The sequence below is a fragment of the Callospermophilus lateralis genome, chromosome 14 (assembly GCF_048772815.1).
Source record: "Callospermophilus lateralis isolate mCalLat2 chromosome 14, mCalLat2.hap1, whole genome shotgun sequence".
NCBI classification, from domain to species: Eukaryota; Metazoa; Chordata; class Mammalia; order Rodentia; family Sciuridae; genus Callospermophilus; species Callospermophilus lateralis.
In genome coordinates this window covers 7,615,392-7,639,728 of record NC_135318.1, presented here as the reverse complement: position 1 = coordinate 7,639,728, position 24,337 = coordinate 7,615,392, and the positions used below count along the sequence as shown (strand labels likewise).

The 24,337-nt window shown below is 50.8% G+C and overlaps 1 protein-coding gene across 4 annotated transcripts in view; it reads right to left on the bottom strand.

The window, feature by feature from the left end:
• The window catches only part of Greb1 (growth regulating estrogen receptor binding 1), a 121,994-nt gene that overhangs the window by 56,105 nt on the left and 41,552 nt on the right, over nucleotides 1-24,337 (bottom strand). For 3 of the 4 annotated variants that reach the window (XM_076832659.2, XM_076832661.2, XM_076832662.2), the window contains exons 1-4: nucleotides 19,860-19,970; nucleotides 7,059-7,218; nucleotides 2,323-2,442; nucleotides 167-343 (exon numbers count right to left, since the gene is read on the bottom strand). In XM_076832659.2, coding sequence (XP_076688774.2) covers nucleotides 167-343; nucleotides 2,323-2,442; nucleotides 7,059-7,215 — 454 coding nt within the window. In that variant the 5' untranslated portion in view covers nucleotides 7,216-7,218; nucleotides 19,860-19,970. Of the gene's footprint in view, nucleotides 1-166; nucleotides 344-2,322; nucleotides 2,443-7,058; nucleotides 7,219-19,859; nucleotides 19,971-24,337 lie in introns of those variants that run through there. The other variant, XM_076832660.2, reaches the window with a different exon arrangement.

The window sequence follows — 24,337 nt, the reverse complement described above, 5'->3', positions numbered from 1 at the left end:
TAAGTAAATCCTACTTTCATCCCATACCACAAAGAAATCACCTACCAAAGAGGATCATCAGAGTCATCTGACATCCAAGACAGCCCTCCACCGCCACGGCGGCCACCTTGGTCCCTGCCCCACCCCACACGGCCAGAGCCACACACAGGGGCAGAGAGGAACTCACCAAGCAGAGCGTTGTGGCCGTTGTCATCCGGCAAGAACCGCTTGTCAACCGCACACACCAGGAGATGGTCCGGCAGGCTGGGGGACTTGGCCCCCACCAGCAGGAAGCCTGCGGGGACGTCGACGGGCTCGCTGGACATGGAGACGAGGCGCAGGTCCTTCCCGGCCTGGCAGAACCCTGGGAGGGTGGATGAGGCTCACACACTGCCCAGGACACCCCAGAACCAGGAGTAAAGCCGGGGTCCCCGCAGGTCTTATCAGGATCAGCCCTCCCCTCTAGGCTAGAATTCCAAATTCATCAGCTCTGAGGACAAAACAATGACCGTGCCTATTCCTGACGCTGCTGGAATTCACTGTCTATCAGATGTCACCATGTAATGCACATTAATAAGAAAACGAAGCTCAACAGGAAAAATTTCAAGCAAATAAGGACAAAGTAAGACGGAGACAAAGTCATAAGCAGTTGAGAGCAATGGACAGTCTTGCACGCTGCCCTGCTGAGGGGTGGGCCAGGCCTGGGAGGAAGTGGGATCTGGGCTCCCCAGCTTCTGCTGAAGGGGACCCCAAGTCTGGACACAGAGAGGGCTCAGGGCCATAGAGGGACTGTCCTCTGTCTCTTTGGAGCTTTTGTTTCAGAACCTTAAAGTGTATTTCCTATTCAATCTGAATCTTCAAAACTATCTGAACCAAAAATAAAGAAGAGGAAGCAGCTGGGGTTGATCTGGCCCTGGCCTTCCAGGGCCTTGCTCTGGACAGGGACACCCGGCCAACCTCCTGCTGCCATCACCACCACCCGACAGGAGGGCCCAGAGCCCGGGGTGGCCTTCCCACAGACCATGCAGCAGTTCAAAGGGCTCCGGGCTTCCCGCCAAGGTGGTCTCCTGCTGGAGAGGAGCAGGCTGTGCCCAAGCCAGGGAGCTTCCCTCCTCCACTCGGAAGGTGGCCCTGCCTTCTGAAGGGAACCAGGTCACGGTGGCCACAGGACTCAGTGAGTTGACTCTGTGAAGACCTCTCCAGGGACCCCTGGAGGGCTCATCACCCTCTCCTGTCACCCAGAGAACACATGTCCTAACTCATGGACAGCCACTATCCTGACCTCTCCACTCCCAGAGTCGCTCTGCAGAGGGAGACCGGGCCTGCCCCTGCTGGCCGTGACCTTGCTGAGGGTCAAGTCCAGGCTCCCAGTGGGCTACATGGGGCCGCCACAACCAGGTCTGATCACTTCTCTAAGCCCAACCCCACCACCCCTCAGGCTAAATGGTCTGCACTTCCTGTAAGCTCTGCACACTCTGTTTCATCCCTGGGGAATCTCCCAGATTCCCCCACCCTATCTCCTGGCTAACTCCTACTAATCTTCCGAAGCCCAGATAAAGGACTGCCTCCTCCAGGGAGCCCTCTGAGACTCGCTGCCTGCATTCGGAACCTTTCCTCTGCCCCCACGCAGGGCAGCTTGCCCCCAATGCAGCATTAGCTCAGTGGTGCTGATCAGCAGCGTGCTCTTAGATCATTTATGTCTGAATTCCCACAGCAAGGGCTCAATAATAGTTCATTTGCCGATTTAGTAATCACTGACTCCCCTTTGCTGACACAGTGACAGTAGAGATGAATGCAGTCACAGAGAAGTTGTCCAACAGTGAGTGGCAGAGCCAGAAGAGGGTAGCAAGCCTGTCCGAATGCGGAGTGCAAGCCTTTACCCTGGGCCTGAGATGCTACCTCACCCAGTATCTCCTGGCCTCAGATCTGCAGCAGCAAGATGGGAATAACCCTGCTGATTTCACCTTAGGAATTCCTAGGGTAACATTTGTCTACTTGTTCAACAGTGACGTCCTCATAGACATGAGAAATAATTCCTACTAATCAATTCCGAGTTAAGTATGCTGGGCACGCAGGCCTGAGCAGGCAAAAATGTATTCGAGTCTTTGAAAAAAACAACACAGAAAAATGGATTGTTGGGACCCCAGTCATTCTCCAGGTGGAGGCTGTCTGGAGAGGCTGGGCTGGGGGGCTGTGAGCCGACTCACTGTCCTGCAGCCCGGGCTGATCAGGCACAGCTCACAGGGGCACAGGGTAGTCAAAGAGACTCCTGTGGCCTGGTACAGCCCAGCTCCAGGTTCTGGGCAGTGGACAGGGCGCTGTCCAGGGGAGGCAGAGCCTTACCATCGGTGGTGCAGCAGCCTTCGGGTGCAGGGGGCAGCTGGTAGGGATTGGGGGGACCGTTGGGGTCTGGTCCTCCTTCCCCCTCTTCCTCTTCTTCCTCATGGTCCACTCGGCTGCCACCTGCACACGGGAAAGAAGGGCCAAGATGTGTGAGGCAGCCGCTCCCTGCGGGGCCTTTCATCGCCCTGGAGCCTCGGGATCACATCACTACAGGACCTGGGGGACTAATCCGAGGAGTGCCACGTGTCACCTACTGCACTCAACAGTCCTGGCGGCCTCAGAACTCACCAGTCCTTACTAACACTCAGAGCTGGTCAGGCGAGCCTTCACCAGAAGGAAAAGCCAAGCTCCTAGGGACGGGAAACCCCACCCATGGTCAGGCTGCAGACACAAGTCTCCGAGCCCGGCCTGGGACTTAAAGTTCAAGTTCACTCCTCTTCCACCTGACACAGCTGCACACATCTGCACACGTGCTTGGCTTTAATATGAAGGCAATTGCTTGGTGAGGACTGAGCCCAGAGCCTGTACATGGTAAGCATTCCAAAAACACTTGTGTGGGAGGTACCATGAAGGAACACGCAGACCATCTTACAAGTGAGGAAACTGAGGCTCAGGGCATCCGATGATCAGCCCACTGCTGTTTAACAGCTAAGCAGCACAGCCCGAGTGTTCCCATGGTGTCTGATGCCTAAGCTCATGTTCTTGCTGCTAAACCGCACTGCTTATTTAGACTATGGAAACATAAGTAGTGTGAGCTCCCTTAACCTGGCATGAAGGAGCAGCTGATTTATCACCACGGGATGAAGGCTCATGTACCGCGCGAGAAATGCAAACACACCCAAACTTGTTACATGCCTATGCAGGAAGAGAGGCATTCCAGAACATTCTAGAACAAGACCAGGCACGCTGTGGCTTTAGGAGACTCTACTCTTTAGGTGAAATAGTATTTCAGGGGGAATGCAGCAGAGCCCAGAACTGGCGATGGAAATTTCACCACTGCCTGGCTGGGCTCACTCACCTCTGCACTGCAGGCACCCAGAGAAAAGCCTGACGCAGAGGCAGACTCAGGAAAATCAGGAAAGGGTGTCGCTCCACAAGCATGCTGTCGCTCCTCACCAGCCAACTAATTTTTAAGCCTTTGAAGTTTATCCTTCCAACTTCTTTTCATTGAAACATTTTGGGTAAAAACCTCTCTCAACATGTCTATTTTTCAATGCCATGAGTAGACAGCAGACAGATTTCTTCATGGAAGAGGGTCATTATGAACGTTTAAATATCCCAGACTAGGATACGGTTTCTTCTCCTTTTGTTTCTCTGTCTCTCTTTTATGGCTATTTCTTTGTGACCATGTCTCCCCTTACTTGGCTCTAGACCCTCTATCCATCCAGCAGTTTTAGGCTAATAAATGAAATCATGTGTAGAAAGCAATTAGACTGGGAACCTAGGAACGTAAGTCTCAGTACTTGGGTTGCTGTGGCCTGTGTGGCCACAGGACAGTTACTTAACCTCTCTACGCATCAGATCCTGCATCTTTAAAATGAAGGACACTTTGAGTTGTGGTGGCCTACAGAACTGCACAGAAGGGTCCAGACATGATTTGGCCACAACAGAGTCTGGGAATATAACCTCACAGTGGGACCATTTTGAAGCTGCCTATGGGTCAAGAGGCAGAAGCAGCCAAACATTTTAGGCAGATGGAAGTTGTGACTTGGGAAGGTCTCAGTAGCAAATGCAGCAAGAATTCCTGGTGCCTTGGTCCTTCCCGGCCCAGAGACACAGGTGGAGGGGGTCTGTACAAAGGGTAGCCCTGGAAGAGCAAGAGGAGCAGAAAGAGATCCAGACCCAGGCTCAGGCCCTGCATGGACCTGGTGGCACAGGGTCGGCCTGCGATGTGACCCTGTCTCTGAGCCAGCTCTCCAGTGACTTGGAGGCTGGCAGAGCCCCCTGACCGTCAGAGTGGAAGTGGAGGAAGATCCTGGGAGCCTTAATCCAGCTCCCCCAAAACAACATCGAGGGCGCCGCCCGCCCACCCGCAGGAATGGCTGCTAGGCTGAGAGCAAGAATTCAGACTCAGGAAGAATGAGAGGAGAGTCTTAAGAGGGTCAAAGAAACAGCTCCAAATCCCGTCAGTGAGAAAGCAGGATTATAGGTCAAAGGTCTCTCCCTCAGACATTCCAGGGCCTTTGATGGGACCCTCTGGCAGCCACAGGGTGAGGAGCCACCGGCTCAGCAGACTAACTAAACCTGACATGTTTACTGAAGGCTCCTGGCAGGATGAGCTCTAAAGTGGCTTCAGACCTGACGTATTTACTGAGGGCTCCTGGCAGGATGAGCTCTAAATGGCTTCAGACAAAACCAACAGGGTTGAGGGCTTAGGATGGCGATAATAAAACACAGGGACCCAAGTGCCCCATGGCGCCCGGACTCCACGGAGCAGGCGGCTGATTCACTTGAATGTTTGCATTCAATTCTGTTCTTTCTGGGAGAAGAAACCCCACGCATTTCAAGCGGGAGGGACTGTGGGGCTCACTGCATCCCCTTTAACTTATAAATACTTATCCCATAATGCTTGGCGGTGTCTTTTTTGTTAGTGTTTCTTTATAAAAAGTGGATAATGTGTAAAAAGGGTTTTCCCCCAGATGGAGGTGGTGAGTAGGAGCCCTAATTCAAAGTAATAAGGCCCCTGCTAAATCACCCTCACAAACAGATAAATGTCAACCAATCCCGGGGGGTGTTTAGAACACCAGCACCCGGGTCATAAAAATCATCTCTAATGCTATTGTCTGAGGAAGGCCAGCAATAAGATAAGCGACCCTGATGGAGAGACAGACAGACAAAACAAGACAAGGCGTGCAGGCCCGTCGTGCCAAGGTTGACCTTGCAGAAGCTAAATGACATTCAGCTGAAGAGTCTCCCCCACCGCCAACCCCTCATCGACTCCTGCACTGGAAGAACAACACGCAAGGCTCTGCTTCTGACAGGGGAGAGCACAGGGAGGTCCGGGGGTTTGCATGCCAACGCGGAGGCTGAGCCCCAAATTCCTACGCTTGGCCCCAGGGGAATGAAGAAACCTGAGTGAGCCTCAAGGCTGTCCCTGGGGGCTGGGGCTCAGTGACAGAGACTTGCCCAGCTTGTGCAAGGCCCTGGGGTCCATGCCCAGCACTGCAAGGAGAAGGAAAAGCTGTCCCTGAAAAGTGCCACATGCTGAACAGAAACAGAGGGTCTGGAGACGGAGGAATCCCTGAACAACAGGAAAAGCCGGCAGGGACCCCAGGGGCTTTCTGCTCCCCTCCCTCTCCCCACGCGAGCAGCCCCCTGTCAAGGAGATCTGCCCGCTGGCCTGGCTGTCCCCTTTTCATTTCAGAGCTGGGGCACTCCTTCTAAATGTCCAGTGAACCCATCCTCCTTCTTCCCAGGTCATGGGACTCAATACTTCAGGAGGCAAATGCATTCTAGATCCAAATGTACCAATTATGATCGCTATTGCTATTACTAATTTAACATCAGCACAAAGCTTTGCACTACTACAAGTAGTTAAGGATGAGCGTGTGATACGTATTTCACAAAGGTCTTTGGGCTGGTCAAAAACAAGGAGTGTAGAATAATCTCTGGAGATTTCTCCACGACATCAGAGTAAGATTTCAGGACATGCCAGATGAATGTTATTCTGCATGAATAACAAAGATCTTATGGTTTTTGTAATTCATAGTTTGGAACTGTGAGTCCAAAGTTTTTCCTAGACCCAGATCCAGCTCTTTGAGGTCCTTAGCCATGCCATTTTAGGTCCTCAGCTGTGCCATTTGCAAGGTTAATTTTCTGAGCACGTTTTAAACAGTGACCCGAGAGGCAGCTATGAGATGTCACACAGCCCTGCAATAGGCCCCTCAAGATGAGCACCTGACGTCTCGTTCTTTAGTGCAACCTCCACAGAACTGTCCCCATGCCCACCCGTCTCTCTCTCTCTCTCACCCAACTCAAACTCACACTCACACACACCAAGTCCCACCCAGCACAAGCCCTGGCACACTGCAGGCTTTCTGGTTCAGTCAGTTGATTCATTTCTGCTTTCATCCACGGCCCCACCACTTCAGGAGCTACGTAAGGTCTGTGGAGCGCTGTCTCATGCTGGGGTTGCTGCGGGGTTGCTGCGGGGTTGCTGCGGGGTTGCTGTTCACGTGAAAATGTGCCACTTAACCATTTTATTCCCTGGATAGCTAAGCAAACCCTAGAGTCACCCAGGCCTAAAGATATTTACTTATTTATTTATTATTGGCACATAATAAATTTGTAAAGGTCTCTTCTTGGCTTTTGAAAGTTTCTAGAGGGCTCTTGAGCCTGCTGTAACAAGGAGAAACTACCTGGATTGTTTGGCAAAGACACAACGAGAAGAAAAAAAAAACATACATGTAGCAGAGGGCCACTGCATGCTAAAATTCCCTGCTTATCAAAGCAGAACTCTCAGACCCTCTAATAAGAGAATAAGCACACCATTTCAGAACCGTCCAGCACAGCCCTCCCCCTTTCCCCTATCAATCCAATCAATCATTTCATTCCTGCAACTTTATAGCTGAAGCATATCTCAGCGTTAGCCCAGCAAGAACTCGTGTGCGACTCTCTTTCTCCGGTTCTTTGCTGCTAGACTCTCCACCTACACAGGGCACAAGAGGGGCTCCATGTTCTGTCGCGAATGCTAATGCACAACAGAAACACAGCAGAGAAGAAGGCGCGTCTCCTACCTTCCAGGGAGGAGAGCTGCTGCTCGGCCTCCAGGTACAGCTGGGAGAAGACGGGCCGGGGCACCAGGTTGTTGGAGCGCAGGGAGGCCTCGATGGAGTTGTGCAGCACCTCCTCGAACCGCGTGGCCTTCAGCTGCCCGGCGTAGGAGTTCCCCATCTTCTAAAAAGAGGAAGGCGTCTTCGGGTTAGAATGGCATTTTGGTTTCAGTGAGAAAGGCCGACTCTACACACCGGGGTAGGTGGCCAGGCAGCCGCCAGGAGGGATGGGCCCTGTGGCCTCTGCTCAGCAGAGACCCGAGAGGGCGGCTCTCCCAGCTCATCCACTGCGGGCAATTACAGGAAGTTATAAAGTAATGGCTTTCTCTAATTTACACTCCCGGAGCCTGGCACCCTAGACTACTCCCCCAGAAACTGCCCCTAGCCATCCCCACCTTTCCCAGAGAGGAGACCCTGCCCTTAGCAGACCCAGGACAAACAATGTTCCATTTTCCATGACCTGACCCAGAATGGCCCTTGAGCACTCTGCATAGGTGACCCCATCCCCACATCCTAGGGTGACAGGAGCCAGTCCCCACCTTCTCCAGAAGTGGGCTAGACAATGCTCCATCATCACTGTTTTTAGTAAAAGCCTAATTATTCCTGCTCCTCCTTTAAAAATGTTTTTTGAGTTTATTAGATGTTTCCATGCTACAAGTCATACAGAATTACACCTGGAAACCCTGGAAGACCTCCAAAGAGGGTAAGAAAATCACGGCTGTTTCCATCCCCCAAGATGACCGCTCTGATTTTTTTCTGTAGCAGCTTAAATGAGATAAAATTCACATACCAAAGTACACACTCAGTGGTCTTCAGTAAATTCTCAGTGTCGCACAAGTATAATTTTAGAATATTTTATCACCTGACAAAGAAACCCCGTAGCTGTCACTCCCCAGCCCTTCCAGCCCCACACAACAATTATGTTCTGGACAAAATGGCATCGTTCAGTGTGAGGTTCTTGACTGGCTTCTTGCACTGAGGACAGCGCTTCCAAGACCGTCTGCCATGCCGCAAGAGTGAGACCACACTCCCTGAGGGTCTCTGTTGTTTGCTTTTTATTTTGCTTTGGGTTTTTTGCAGCACTGAATCGAACCCGGGGCCAGGAACAAGCTAGGCCGAGGCTCCACCAGGAAGCCACGCTCCAGCCCCTCCATTTTCAAGGCGTCGTCACCGACCAGATTCTCCTCAGAACCTGGGGTGGGAGGGGATGGCCCCGGTTCAGAGTGACGACCATGCTGTACTCGTATTTATTATTATCTCCCACCTGACGTAGCATTCACTCCACCTCTGACAAATGCTTTTGAAACCACTTTAAGGGCTGCGTGACATTCCGCTGAGCAAGACTGCTGAGGTTTGCTCAGACATTTCTCTTGGATCATACAGACTGTTAAATGTCTGCTTTTAATCCTTCCCAAGAACAGCCATTTAAATGACGATACCTTCCTCATGACATTTATTGTCTATTTCATCAAATTTAAGCTTTCATTATATTTATCTCTATTCCCTTGGGTTCCGGTTTTTGTACATTTTGCAAGCTTTTTTATAGCATTTCTTTATCACGTCCTTACTTTCCATCTTATTCCTCAGCAAGGGAGACCTTACGGTCACACCTGGTCTCCAGGCCCCACTTCTGCTACAGCACGTGGGGTTAGTACAAAGGGTTCTTTTCATTTCTTCCCAGCTTGTGATCTCCTTTTGGTCCCCTCCCTATTTGATCCAATAGTTATCTGACAGTGAGTGGGTTTTTTGTTTGTTTTTGGTACCAGGGATTGAACCCAGGGTCGCTTAACCACTGAGTCACAATAGAATCTTGCTAAGTTGCTGAGGCTGACTTTGAACTTGTGATCTTCCTGCCCTAGCCTCCCAAGTGTGGGACTACAGGTGTGTGGACACCCGGCTTTGAGTATTTAATTTTTAAATAATGAAGACTTTGACGGGGGGCTCAGTCTGATATATTTTTTTCTCTTTTTATTGAGTTATAATCAAGACTGTAACTTGATTATAGTCACTACACTTTTTAAACTTATTAACAGGGTCCTTTTTGAAACTGATACCTAATGGAGCTTTATAAACAGATTACAGACATTTGAAAAAAATGTATTAATTCTCTTCACGGGACAAAGGAAGATATGTGAGATTATTCAATTCTTCCACATCCCTGTGTATTTCCTATCCACTGTACTCTTTATTTTTAAAGTAGCTTTTGACTTGCCAAACAGTGCAGGGTGCCTGGGCTACTGCAGTGTGGGTCAGGGGAGCCCTGCTTGGAGGACCACCTGTGCCAGCTAGGGGGCTGCTTCCAGCCAGGCAAAGTCTCACACATCTCATTAAATCAAGAAGAAACAATAAATAAATTCTCCTTCTCCTCGTGCCAACAGGGAGCAGAGCTGTTTCAAGATGTCACCCAGAGTGCCCCAAGGAGCTCTGGCAACACCACCCCCACCCCGTGGGGGAAGGGAACTGGAGTGGTCACCGTCATTTTCTCTCTATTGTAAGGAATTCAGTCTCTTTTCTCCCAACTAACAGCCAACGGAAACCATTAACCACTTCCTGCCTGTGGCAATAATTCCTGCCCCAGGGCCCCTCAGCCAGCTCTGCTTGCAGCCGGGGAAATGAGCTGTTGGGAGGATTGCTCCAGGAATTAGCCCAACAAAGAGAAAGTGCTCCTGAGCCCAGAGGTCAGCGCTGTGACCAGAGGCCCCGTCAGAAGCAGTTGCAGCTGTCTGCCAGTTTCCTTGATCTGTCACATTCTTCCAGACACTCTGAGGGGCTCCCAGCCACATGGGGGGACACATGCATGAGGCTCAATTCAATTAATATCTCAACAGTCTCCTGCTCTGAAGCATCCTTGTCGGAAGACTGTCAGGCCCACGGGCTCCTCCTGGGCCCCTTGCCAAGGAGCCTGGAGGCTGAAAGCCCACGGTCAGGGCTCTAGACCTACCTGCCAAGTCCTGAAGGCTCGCCTGACAGAGATTGCCACCCAGAGCCCAGAGGAGTCCACTAAAGCACACCAGTGCCCGAGGCAGATAGGTAGGAAAGGGGAGGAGAGCCAAGCCAGGGCCTTGTCCTGCCTCTGCGCTCAGCTACGGGAGGGGACCCTGAGAGCCATCTAGGGAGGATGGATGCAGCCCTGCAGGCACAGGCCTGGAGGAATCTTACTGGAAGGAAGGAGGAGGGAGGGAGGATGGGGATGCACAAGCCAAAGGACAACAGCAGAGGACACTTTCACCTTCAGAAAGATGGAAGTCCCTCTTACAGCCTTCTACAAACAGTGTGGCGACAGTGCCCCAAGTGAACCGGGGCAGAAGAGGTGCACGCTGCTCCTCGTGGACCTTACAACCACAGAGTCTCCCTGGTGCACTCGAGCGGAGGAGCACCGAGGGTGGCACTGACTGCAGGGCCCTGTCTGTCATTCCCGACACACGGAGCAGAGCAGGAGCCCCCCACACCCACGGCAGTGCCTGACTCACAGACAGGACCCGACCACAAGGCAGGGCGGGGCCGGGAAGGCCAGGAGGGTTGAGGTAGAAGCACACCAGACCCGCGGCCTGCCAGGATCCGCACTGGCCCCACAGGGAGCTGAAGGCCCAGACAGAGAAGAGCCTGGTTCAGGGCCAACCTTGAACCCCTGAAGGCAGCCCTGTGCAAGGCCTCCCCGGCCAATCTCCCCCGTGCCCGGGTCCCACCACTCGACCTGGCCCTCTGTGAGCTGCCCTAGGACTTCTTCTACCCTTGACACCTGTCCCCAGGACCTGCATTCCAAGGCAGAACCTGCTCCTCCCAGTCCAGGTACAGGGCCATCTTCAATGGCAGGATCAGAGCCCTGCGCAGCCCAGCAGAGACCACGGCACAGCACAGCCTCACCCAACGCCCAGAAGCCTGGCCCAAGCCATGTGCTTTTCTTCCTGGGGCCTCAGTGTTCTTAGCTACAAAATGGGCACTTAGAGGACAGGCGGGTTGTGACGGAGATTGGACAGTGTGTGGAAGTGCCTGGCACAGCACCGGGCAGTCCACATGTGACATGGACTTCTAGCTGAGTTCAAACATTCATGGAAAAAAATAAGAATTTCAGATCACAAGGGACAAAAGTGCCAGGTGCGTCCATGCTACCACTGAGCGGGGCAAGAAGTCAGCAAGACCTCAGGCCACCAGAGGAGCTGGCACTTGGAGCAGGTGAGTAAGGACAAAGAGGATATTTTAGGATATTCTGAGATTTGCAGGTGAGAAAGGGACCAGACAGCCCAAAGGCCTGCGGCTCCAAGGGAACAGACACACTCCAAGAAGCGAGGCCACCTGAGCAGCAGAAGTGGCTTACAAGATGGCACAGGGACAGGGTCATGAAAACACACCCCAGGGGGAAAATCAGACGTTGCTTTTAACAGGCAACACACAGCCTTGAGCTGCGGAGCCAGCGATGGCAGCGATGACCGTCCTGTTGTTGGCAGTCCTTCTGACAGAGGTGTTTGGAGTAAAACGGTTGCTTGATTTTAAGAGAGAGGCATGAAGGGAGGCTGAGACAGGAGGATCACAAGTTCAAAGCCAGCCTCAGCAACTTAGTGAAGCCCTAAGCAACTCAGTGAGACCCTGTCTCTAAATTAAATGCAAAAAAAGGGCTCAGCGGGTAAGAACCCTGGGTTCAATCTCCGGTTACTCCCCCAACAACAACAAAAGATATATGAAAAGTAACTTGGATCTCCCTGCGTGGGAAGCAGCTGGTTAGCTGAGGGGCCTCCCAGGAAGTGTCCAGATGAGGGTGTTTTTCACCAAATCAACCTTGTCAGCCCTGTGTCAGCTCAAATCCCAGGAGCACGCTTCACCCCCACGTGCCCTCTGGACCCCATTAGCACCTGCAGACTCAACCAGATGGGGCAGGATGGCCCAGGTGGATTCAAATCACAAAGGTGACCTGTCTCGAAATGCTCCGGATGGCTGGGACATCCAGCCCAAGTCAACATCTTCCCATGGTGCCTATAAACCAAACTGCAAATCAAATCTTTAGGTTGCCTTGGAGCCTGAAGGAAGAGGGAGAGTGATCAGAGGTGGGGACAGACACAGGTGTTCTCTCCACTCCCTCCCAAACTGCCCCAAAAGGACAGTGCAGGGAAACACAGCAGTAAGCACACTAGGACAAAGAGGCCAGAGAGAAGATAACTGCAGTGAACATGCTGGCGAAATCTAGAAGGAGCAAAACAGACAGGCGAGGCTAGACTTTGAGAGAGTAAGAACTAAAGACCAGGGGTCCTGAGAGGTCCCACAGCCCAGACCCTAGCTGGGGCAGTCTCAGGAAGTCAAGGCCACAGGGGAAAGGTGGGGCTGGAGAAGAGAGAGCCCTGCCCTCCCCCAACCCCGCCTGGTCCCTGCAGAAACCTGGAGGTTTTCCCAGGAAAAACTAAACCAAAGAGAATCTGGACAAAGCTGATGAGATAGAGGACGAGAACGGGAATGGACTCCAAGTCCACACCCTGAATGAAAGAGTGCCTTCCTCCCGTTCCTGTTCCCCAAAACTCAGGCTTCTGGACAGGCAGACACTGGACACTGGAATCCCCCTCCATGTAGGCTGGAGCAGGTCCCAAACCGCAGCAGGGGACCCCAGTCAACAGCCTGTCTCTACTTTCAAGCCATTTTCTGTGCTGGACTCTTAAAAACCCATGGACATCCAAGGACCAAGGATGGAGGAAGAAGACTTCAACAAAGGCTTTTGATAAAATCTTTTGACATGAAAGGTAGAGATCAAAAGAAACAAAGAGACAAAAGGAAGAAAGCCAAAAAAAAAAAAAAAAAAACCCAAAGGAAACAAACCCACCACAATTAACATTCTCAGAGGGATACTGTATCTACCCAAGAAGAACGGAAAGCTATAATACACAACCATCCTGGAAACAAGAATAGCTCTTAATAACTGCTTAAGTGCCAGAAATTTAAATGTTAGTAGAAAAGTTGGAAGGCAAAGTTGAAGATAGGACACAAAGACAGAAAAGATGCAAAATTGTAAATGCTTTTACTATTGCAAGTAGAACAACTACAATATTAAGCTTTTTTTTTTTTTTTTAGGAATTATCAGTGTCTTTTTCTTGTTAATATTATTTCCAAGATTGGTGGAAAAAACCAGATACTCTTGGCCATAGTTGCTCTGAACATGTCCTTAATGTGGCTGGCAACGTTGGCACGTTGAATCCTTTGCTCTTTCTCTCTCTCTTGACAAGGACAATTCAGATGTTGGCTGGGCAAGGGCCTAACAGACACCAAATACAAACAGAAATGTTGTAATGTTTTCTTCAGTGTCCTTACTCGATGAGCATGTTAGAAAATAAACTCTTTAGTTGCGGGAGGGAAGGGAAGGATAGGAAAAAATTTGAGGATCGATCCACAAGGCCTGTTAGGAGTTCCAGGAAAAGAGAACAAAGGAAAAGGAAGGAATGATAGTCCCTAAGAAAAAATCTAGAAAATTTTTCCAAATCAAAAGACATAAATTTCTAGATTAAAAAGCTCCATCCAGTGCCCAGCACAATAAGTTTAAAACTATGCCTATCAAGAACAGCACCATGAAACTAAAGAACACCAGGGGTAAAAAATTAAAAGGCTGCATTCTGGATCTGAAATGACCAGAATGACTTTGATTTCTCTGCAATAATACTGGACACTAGGAAACCATAAAGTTAAGATTCTCAAAATTCTAAGGAAAAATTATTTCCTACCTAGAATCCTATACCCAACCAAAATGACAATTGAGAGTACAAGAATGCCATTTTCAAAAATGTAAGATCTCAAAAAAAAAAAAAAAAATCTTCCAAGTTTCTTCTCTCAAGGAAGAAAGAAGCCCCAGGCTCAGAAGAGTGGGCCCAACAGAGGAGAAGATAGAGGGGACTCAAGGGAGGGTGACCAAAGCTGGGCTGTCACACTGCAGCCAGGGACAGAGAGAGGGCTCTAGGAAGGACATCCCCCAGCAGAAAGCCCGTTAACCCGGGTACTGTGATGTGTCCCCCCACAGCAAAATGAGCTTTTCAGCTTCTCTTAGAATATGGAAACGGATAATTGATAGGTTCATAAAGATTTTAAACAACAAGAAGAGGCAATTAGCAACTGCAGGAAAAAGAAGATCTTGTGTAAGAATTGAAAATTTAGTTCAGTACAGCGTCAGCTCTGCTGAGTGCTGATTCATCAGATTGGTGCTGTATCTATTTTGGAAGGTCAGGGAAGGGGAAGGGGTGTGTGTATGTGTTTGAGCATGTGTGAGGTTGAGTGTGAACAGGTGGGTTTATGCGTGTGTGTATACTGGTGTGTTAACATTCGGGTGCACCTTGGTATTGGGTATGTCATGCAATGGTACAAACTTTTTCAGGGACACTTTATCACTGAGCCACATCCTCAGCTCTTTTTTAATTTTATGTTTAATTTTGAGGCAGGTTCTCGCTAAATTACTGAGGGTGGTCTTTTTTTTCTTTTTATTATTATTATATTTTTTATTTGTTCTACTTACTTGTACATGACAGCAGAATGCATTTCAGTTCCTTGCTGAGGCTGGCCTTGACCTTGCGATCCTCCTGCCTTACCTCCTAAGTCCCTGGGATGACAGGCATAAGCCACTGTGCACCTGGCTGATGGTACAATCTTGGCTCAGGAAGAAAGACTTGTAAGAAACCTAATTCCCATCTTGCTTCTCCCGAGAAGCATTCATACACATCAAAATTCGATGGCCCCTATTTTGTCCTGCTGCCTCTTTGTTATGCTGGGAGCCAAGAAAACCCTGCAATTATTCCAAGAAGGTTCTCCTATATTCCCAGAATCCCGTGACAGAGCCTCTAAGGTCCTCATTACAGAGCTTAAGTATTACAGCTTCATATCTAAAGTGAGCACAAATGAGCATCAAAACTTCTATTCACGTCACTCTTATCTATTTACTGCCATTATTTTTCAGTATAGGTTGTATAATGTAAATAATATACAATATGTGGTATGCATACAATTTATATATCAACAAATATGCTATACATGTGTATCTTTTATATATATGTACATTTAGAGAGAGAAAGGCCCTAGATTTAATAGAAAAACAAGATGATCAATACTTAAATATGTTTCTTATCTATTAAGTGCCATGAAATTTTCTCCCAGCAGCCTTGTGACCAAAGTATCATCTTCATTTTACAGATGAAGAGAGAAAGTCTGGGACTTGAAGCATTTACTGTCGGCTAATTGACACCAGGGCTTTACAAACTCTTCCCAGAAACCAAAGACAAGGAAGCATTGTTCGGGTCATTCTCTGATGCCAGTGTCACCCTGATATCAGAACCAGACCTTTTAGCACCTCTGCAGATGTGGGTGCCTCTCCTTGGCTGCCGTGGCCCATGATCATGGTGTTGCCATTTACAACCCAATTCTTAGGGGGTGTCGCTCAGAGATGGAGTGCTGGCCTACATGTGTGGGGCTCAGGTTTGATCCCCAGAACTGTATGTAAATAAATAAATACCAGCACTATTGTTCTTTCAGTAACAGAACCCGAGGACATTTGAAGTAATCATCCAAATCATAGCTAGCATTCATCAGGACCGCTTTGTGCTGAGACCTTTCTTGTTACATTTGTCATTTTAGGTCATCTCCATCTCAGGTGGCATGGCTCTCATTTTACATATGAGAAAACAGTCTGGGTGTCATGAAGGGGCTGGTCCAAGTTATTTGCTCATAAACAGTAAAGTCCTGCCCCCAAGAACTTCCTTTACTTTTGGACAATTTTAGGACATCCAAAGAGGAAGTGTGGGAATCTTTGCTTTCAATGAAGCTGATGACTTCAGAAAGGTGGTGGTGGTGGTGTTTTGTTTTGTTTTGTTTTGTTTTAAATGATGTTTCCTTTTCTAACCACGTTTAAACTTTTGGTAAGTAAAAGAATCACCTCAGGTTATTTCTTAATGAGTTTTGCCAAAGCAGGGCTGCAACAAAATAAACCTCAGTACGTGCAAAGCCACATTTAAAAGCACATCTCTAGCCAGCAATGAAACCGAGAGCATCCTAGGAATGCCACCTGCCGCAGCTGCAGAGGCCAGAGGAGCAGGCCAGCAGCCATAGCCAGGCCATCTCCACCTGTCACGGCTGGGGCACCTGCACTATCGGAGGGCGGGGCTGTCGCTGGGGATGAGCCCAAGGGACTCAGGCCTCAGCCACATACAGGCAGACAGTCTCATCTTCCTTGAATGGACTTTATTTCCTTTTCTTTATTTTTAAAGAGTAGAATAGCAAAGGTTTGCCCCCAAAAAACAGAAAAATCCATTTGTCCAAAAGGGCTCCCAGGCACTTACTAGAAGCTGGAAGAGTCACGTGTGCGCAGCTCAAATCTGGGCCCTGATGGCTCTCCACTCCTGTCTCCTCTCCCTTTCCCCTCATCAGCCCAGCACCGTGGACCAGGGCCCGCTCTGCCCCCAGCAGCATGGAGCTCCGGAAGGCGCTAGAACTCACTTCCTGAGAGCACACTGGGCTCTGGGTGCTCAGGGGCTCCTGGCTTGTCGATTTGCTCATAAACAATAAAATCATATCTTCCCTGCATCTCTCTCCCTGGGTCAGTCCTGGCCCCCCCCAGCCCCAGTGCCACTCAGCTTACAGGTGATCATGAATACCCCTCCCATCGTCCAGGAGCACCCGTGGTTGACTCAACCCTGTGCACGGGGCCAGTGAGGTCCGTGATGTGCTGGAGACACGTTGCTCTGCAGTTCTGTCCCAACGTCCAGTCAGATCAAACCAGAAGGGCTCACTGAGAGGGTCTAGTCACATAAGCATAAGATAATATACTTAGTATCGCTGGACTTCACCAACTTCAAAAATCTTTTCACTTGGGCTGTGCAAAGTGGTCATTGTCTGTCTGCTATGATGATAAAAGCGTATCTTTGAAATAAAATCTTCAAAAGTTGGATCCATGGATATGTTTCTCTCAAAGTGTGTGACCTTGGGCAAGTTACCTAACCCTCTGAACCTCTATTTCCCCCTCTGTGAAATGAAGATAAAAAGAACCTTGGGATGAAATGAATAAACAATTTAGGCAATTAAATCTAGTAGATGTGAATAAGTTCCAGAATCCTCTTTTAAATTGGAATTAACTGCTCATAATGTTTTTTTTTTTTTTCTTTCCAGTGTTGAAGGTCAAACCTGGGGCCTGCTGCCGGCTAAGGAAGAGCTCTGCCACTGAGCTACACCCCAAGCCCTCATAATTCTAATTTTTAGATGCTGGTCACAGACTTTATATACGCCTTAATCTGGACTTGATTTGATTAATCTTCATGGTGTGCTCCAGGGGAAATAATGAAGCTTCGGCTTCTGTGGGAGAAGGCAATTGGAAGCTGCCTCTCCAAGTACCTCACTAAGCCCCTCCTCTCCTCCCTAAGCAAACCCGAGGCTCCTTGACCGCAGGACTAGCCTCACCGCCGCTTCACGTCCCATGGGCAGGAACTCCAGGCCCCAGAAAATAACTCCACTTGCGAGAGGAGGCGTGTGAGTAGGTGACGGTGATTCCGGGTGTCGTCCTGTCCAGAAGCTCCCAGATCCAGACCCCAGAGCCCCAGGTGAACTGAGCACACATCTGAGGCTGTGACTTAGCAGGAGTCACCCCTGCCCCAGCCAGAACGCCTGTTAGCTGACAAGCCCCGCATCACCTGGAGTCTCCTCGCTGCTTTCTGCCCCATCCGTCAGAGGGGAGCTTTCCTGGGGCACAGAATACAGACACGGCTGCTCCTCTGGGCCAAAATCCATGGCCCCCTCTCCTCCTCCCCCTGTCCCCAGAACTTCCTTTACACTTCCCCGTGACCTGGGTTTGAGGTCTGTCTACCAGCTCCCCTGGGGACCAGCTGCAGCACACAGCAGCAGAGTGCCCCCCTCCCTGGGCCGAGGACTCCCGCCCAGGCTCCCGCCCAGGCTCCTAGGAACACTGAGGCTGGCCCTGAGGGCATCAGGGCCAAGTTCAGGTGGCGGGATCTGCCCAAGCCACACAGTCAACGCCTGGCCCGGCTACGCCAGGGCAACACCCCACTGTGTGGCTTTGGAGCCCGTGGGGAGCACACGCAGGTGCTCAGAGGACCTGAGCAAGTTCAGAGGAGGCCCCAGAACCAGCCCCTCGAGCCACAGGACGACTTTGGGCTCAGAGGGACCGTACAGGAGAGATTACTCAGGCACTCCAGGGAGACTCAAGGACACCAAGACTGCTCCCTGTGGGGACAGAGGACCCGGTGGAGCAGGTGGCTTCCAGCTTTGGAGACAGTGGGAAGTTGGTGGTGCTCTCCAGTGGAGGGGAGGCGGTGGCCAGGCCTTCCTAGTGAGTCCTCCCGTGCCCACCCGCCCCCAGCCCTTGCAGGGGCTGCTGAGCCTCTGACAAAACCCCATGGGCAGGCCCTGGCTACGTCTGCCCCCTGTCACCTCACCCTCCCTTTGGAGTCAGGCCCTCAGGGGAGAAACCCTGACCAGGCTTCCTGCCTGCTGGCCTCCGTCCCCTTGCTCTCCACCTGGCTGTCCCTGTTCTGACTCCGGCCACCACACACCTCAGACCTTCCCACCTCCATCTCCCAAGGGAGGCAGCCTCCCCCAGAGCCCGTCCCCTCCGGGCCTCCCAGGGCAGGTGGCAGTTGTGGGCTCCCAGGGGAACAGAAGGGAGCAGCACTCTCTCAGGTGGACCTCAGAGGCCTCACAGTGTGTTGTGGGGGCAGACACTTCCCTGACCAACAAGAGGGACAGCCCACACGCCAGCCACCACTGACCCCTGCTCCTTCTTCCACCCTCCCTATGACCAGAAGGGTAACGTTTCTGATGAATCCAAAGTTTTGAAAATCAGAAACTAACACAGCACAGGGCTGGGTTGTGGCTCAGCAGTCGTGCACTCTCCTAGCACATGCAAGGCCCTGGGTTCGATCCTCAGCACCACATAAATATAAACAGATAAAACAAAGGTATTTTATCCAACTACAACTAAAAAGTAAAATGAAAGTTTAGAAACATAGCACAGCCCTCCCAGGGCTCTGTCACGTCCAGCACACTGCAGGCCCTGGCTAGAGGCGGCAGGCCCTGGCTAGAGGCGGCACCCCAGGCCTGGCGGGCGGCACCCCAGCAGCAGCCAGCCCAAATATATGACATGGCAATCAATGCCTTAAGCCTGGGAATGGCATCCCATAAACTCTTTGACTTCCCCTGGCAGGAAACAGGGCATTCTGATGTAGATTGCTCTACTTTCCCCCAAGGAACTCATAAACCCGTGGGAGCTGTTTAGGGAAGAAAGGTGGGGGAGGGTGACCCAGCCCAGCTGCGCCCACGGGCCCTTCCCTGCCCTGCGCAGGCAGCTGTGCACAGAATGTCAGTGAGTCTTTGCAGAAGTCTTGGGGTGCTCTGGACCAGAACTACAAAGCCAGTCGCAGCGAGAACCGAAAGGGACCAAAGGATGCAGAATAAAGTCAGGGAGGAAGAAACTCCGGAAAAATCTCACTCCAGGACCAGCAGAACAGCAGGTGGGACCTCCTCAGTCCATCCTGTATCATTTCACCTGCTATGGCCTTGTGTCCACCTTCTGCAAAACTAATTATCTGCAGCCTCCTTAGAGACCATTTCAATCAGTGGAAAGGGCACAGATTCACTAAACGGAATTGCTTCTGCATATTGTCCCCTGCACCTTATCCAAAGCTAATGCTCGGAGGTTACTTTGCTCAACACAGACCCGTGCTGTCCTCACAAGTAAACTGGCGAACAGAACCCCTCCAAACAGGCAGCCAGCGCTCGCTCCCAAGTCAAACAAACACGGCATACCTTATGGAAAGCTGGTCATTTCAGGCAGCCAAGAGCAGCGCAGCCCCGCGAGGGAGAGTGGGGAGGCTCCCGCCTCTGGGCGGCACCTTTGATCTGCAGGGAAGACATGTGGGGTGTGCCTGGTGCCCTGATGCAGGGCTGAGGAGCCCAGTAGGTCGGCCTGACACCATGGCTCCAGGATCTGCTCCCCACGGCTACAAGGACACAAAAGAAAAAAAGAAACAATCGTGTCCCCCCTCCCTGCAAAAAAAAAGAAAGAAAGAAAAAGAAATCGCAGAACAGCTCCAACTGGAGCTCCATCTGCCCCGGGCTCCTGCTGGGTCAGATGGCAAATGCCACAAGCCTAGTCTCAGGAGTGAAGTGTTCTCTGGGTCAGGGTGCTCTCCACGCAGGCACACAGCAATCTGTCTAAGCACTGGCAGTTCAACTGATGGTTTTTCAAAACATGAAAGTTTTTTGTACTCGGAATACAAAACCGCACACACTTACGCAAAGAACAAAGGGTGACAAGAAACCTGCCGCTGTGCTCAGGAGGCAGGCAGCCAGCAGCCGGGTTGGCCTCCTAGGGCCACAGGTACTCAGCTCTGCCCCTGCAGATAACCACCTCCTCAACACGGAGACACTGGGGACAACAGGGACCTCCTGGGTGAGAGTCACTGGGGGGATGTTTTAAACTTTCCTCACTTAAATTGTGTCTGGCACTGTGGAAATCTTGGAGGGAACACCTGCTCTATCCAGAGCTTTCTATACACTCCTGTTGCTGTGGACTCCCGCAAATCCCGGAATCCTGATTAAATCCTAACCCAAGGGAAAGAAAAGGAATAATGAAAGCCAACTCTATTTGTGGTATATATCTCTATTGGGGTTTTTTGTCTTCTTGCTAGGGTCTCTTGTTTCCCTACAGACATGACTTCCAATGTCATCTACCTTTAGTAAGAAGGTCTAAAGAGCTGGGTCATTCTTGCTGGTGCCCCAGTTGACACAGTGCCCGGCTGTTTCTGGGCGTAGTCCTCAGAAGTATGAGGCACTTGGGGTACACCTGATCCGGGGCTGACAGTGTCTTCCCAGGAAGGTTGATGGGGACCCCACCCAGCCCCTCACTTTCACAGCAAGGGCAGGACAGCGCCCCTTGGTGTTTCTACTGGAGCCCTGACGCCCTCTGCACCCCCCCACCAAACAAGCCCATGCCAAGTCCCTCAGGTCAGAGGGGGAAGGAGGGGCCAGGGAGGACACCATGCACCAGAAGCCCCTGTGCCTTCTGCCACACAGAGCCCTGCTGGTCATGGAGGGACCCTGGGAGATACATAAATGCCCAAGAAGAAGGAATACCTGACACCGACTGCACTATCTACATACACAAGAGCTGTGTGCATGGAGGGTTTGTGAATGATGCAGATGTTCCCAGGCTAGAACATTCCACAAGGAAAAGACTTAATAGTTATGGCTGTAATTGTATAATATGTCCTGTATTTTAAATTGTTACATATATACATACATATATAATAACACATTAGGACATACACTATAATGTATGAATTGTAACAGAGTTTGAGCAGAAGAATTTTTAGGAGAATGGGCTCTGGACCCAGGTTTGAGTTTGAATGCTGACTTATCAGACGTTCAATCTTAAGCAAGATACTTAAATTTTTTTTATGTGAGATTTCCCCAATCTGAAAAACAGGATAAAAATACCTGCTTCTTAGGGCCATTGTAAGGATTCAATGAATGAATGATCATGCATAGCGTGCTTAGAACTGTGCCCAGCACATATAGACTTACTATACACAACAGGCTCACAGTGACAATCATGCTTGTCAAGCTTTCAGCCTGTAAATAAGTAAATAAAACGTTAAAAGGGACTGGCAGGAAATGCCTGCAGCCATTGTCTCTAATTGAACAAATTCAAGGTCCTTTTATGCTTCCTTCACCTTTGCTATAATTTGCTAATGTTTTAAGTTGAATAAGTTGTCATCATTGTGAAGAGAAAGTCAGCAAAAAGGATCAGCCTTCCATGGATGCACTGCAGAGGCTGTGCACTGTGTTTCCGGCACCCAGGCCCTGAGGAGGAGGGACCCCCTGGGCCAGTGCCAATTCTGTACAGGTGCTGTGGAGGCGACGCTCCAAATTAAAATCTGCAATTCTTTGTTCCATGGCCATAAATCTCCTTGCCGCAAGACCCTTTCTTCTACTCCATATCAAATGCTACTTTGCCCCTGGAGAAGCCCTATCCACGCGCAGCTGATGCCCACAGGTACAGTCTCCAGCCACAGCCAACATCAGTGTCTGAGACCTCAAAGGCCAGAAGTGACACCATTCAAAAAAGCAGAAAAGCCTCAGCTTATCCAACAAAAAGTTCCAGAGACCATGCTAACCTCCATTAACAAATAAATATGTTTGGGCTTCCATCAAACTTGTCCGTGAGAGATTTTCAGGACCCTGTGGGGTTCGAAGCTTCACTGGCTCACGCTGCAAGGGCAGGCAGATGCTGACCGCTGACCAACACTTCCTGCTCTTCCCACGCTGTATTCCCTCTACTTAGGAAACCGTATTCTTCATTCACAATACGAACTCCTACTCATCCTCCAAGACCCAGTTCAGGGTCCAGCATGGCTTCTACTGTACGGTGGTCCCATCATCCCCAAATTGAACTGAGCATTTCATGGTCTCCCGACTGTTCCCACGCAGGCTCTCACAGAGGGATCTCCCAAGAGCAGAGAATGTGCATGTGCACACCCCATCCCAGCCACAGTCCCAGGAGATCTGAAGTACTTAATAACAGCGGTTTTGTTTGGTTGGTGACCTTTGTTTTCGTTTTAGCAGAGCTGGGTATCAAACCTAGGCCCGAGTGCATGCCAGATGGGCACTCTATCACTGAGTCACATCCCAGCCCTGATAAGAGTGAATTTGCAAGGCAGAGCTTGCCTTTTACAGCAAAAGAGAAAAAGGAAAGCCTGTGCAGTGGCACACCTGTCATCCCAGCAGCTCGGGAGGCTGAGGCAGGAAGACTGCCAGCTCACAGCCAGCCTCCGCAACTTAGCAAGGCCCTAAGCAATGTAGCTACAGCCCGTCCCAAAATGTAATGATTAAAAAGGACTGGGGATATGTGGGGATATGGCTCAGTGGTAAAACACCCTGGGTCCAATCCCCAATACCAAAAAAGAAAGGGAAAGAAAAGGGCTCAAAGCAGCCTGAGGAGCCAACACGGGCACCACACACATCCGCACTTGGGCAGAACTTTCAAAGCCTCAGAGTTAGTGGGCACAACCGGGAGCTGGGAGGATGAAACCAGTACTGTGAGCGGAGCTAACAGGATCATTCTGTGGAAACCCAAGAGCCCCCGTTTCCTCCTCTAGTTAAAGCTTTCCCTCAGCCCCTTCCCTTAATTTACTGGATTCCAGAAAATCAGAGCTAGAGGTCGCAGGGGACTCATCCAATTCATAGGGTCAACAAATGCACTGCGTAGTGTCAGTGACCAAGTGCCACCTCCCTTTGGAAATGCGGTCTGACTCGGGGGACTGACAGAAGGACCGTGGTGTGAACTCCTAACCCACACGTACCTGACCCTCCTGAAACCACTTGTGAAAGATGGTAGAGTTAAAAAAAAAAAAAAGCTGTAAAAGGAGGAGGTGTTTTAAGCCACAGCAACGAAGAACAGTAAAGGGAGGGCACCAGCAAAGGAGCGGCTCGGGTTTAACGAACTTCCAGAAGCCATATGAGAGAGGGGACCTGTGGCTGAAGGAGTGACGGGCACAGCGGCAAGGTCCGCGCCAAGGGGAAGCAGCCGCAGCAGGACTGAAACAGGAAGTCTCAGGAACACCACTGCCCGGGCCCAGGGCCCTCCGCCTCCACCTGGGGCCACTCATCTCCATAGCAACCAGTCCACGGGTGGGAACCAGACTGGCTTTCAGAAGCCTCTGGAACACCAGTGGAGTCTGCCCTAAGCACCACGCTCCACCTGTGGACCCAAGCCCCATCCGACCCTGTCGGCCTCGTTTCCAAACGCACACGACAGCCCAAGGGTGACAACATCCAGGAGAACTCAGGAAGAGACTCGGAGCAATCGGAGAGGGGCGGGGGGTGCATAAAGAAGGAAACTCAGAGGGACCGGGCCACACTCCACTGCCCGCCCAGCCACTCACAGGGGGCCTTTGGGAAATCCCAGAGGAGGAGCCCTTGGTGGAGAGCCCGCTCCTCTGGGTCACTGTGGAGGGACCTGTGGCTAGGCCAGAGAGCCCCTCGGAAGGCTGGGTACACGAAAGCCACCCACTTTCCACATGCAGTCCATCTGGCTCCTGGACGCTCCATGACGTCGGGCCCCTGAACACGAGGTTCTGCCACAAGACTTGCTTTGATTTATGACTGAACAAATTGAACACCTCCCAGGCTTCCGGGTGCTTGGGAGTGCGTGCCTCGGCCAGACGACCAAGGTGCCGAGTGCATGCCTCGGCCAGACGACCAAGGTGCCTGCAGCGGAGGGG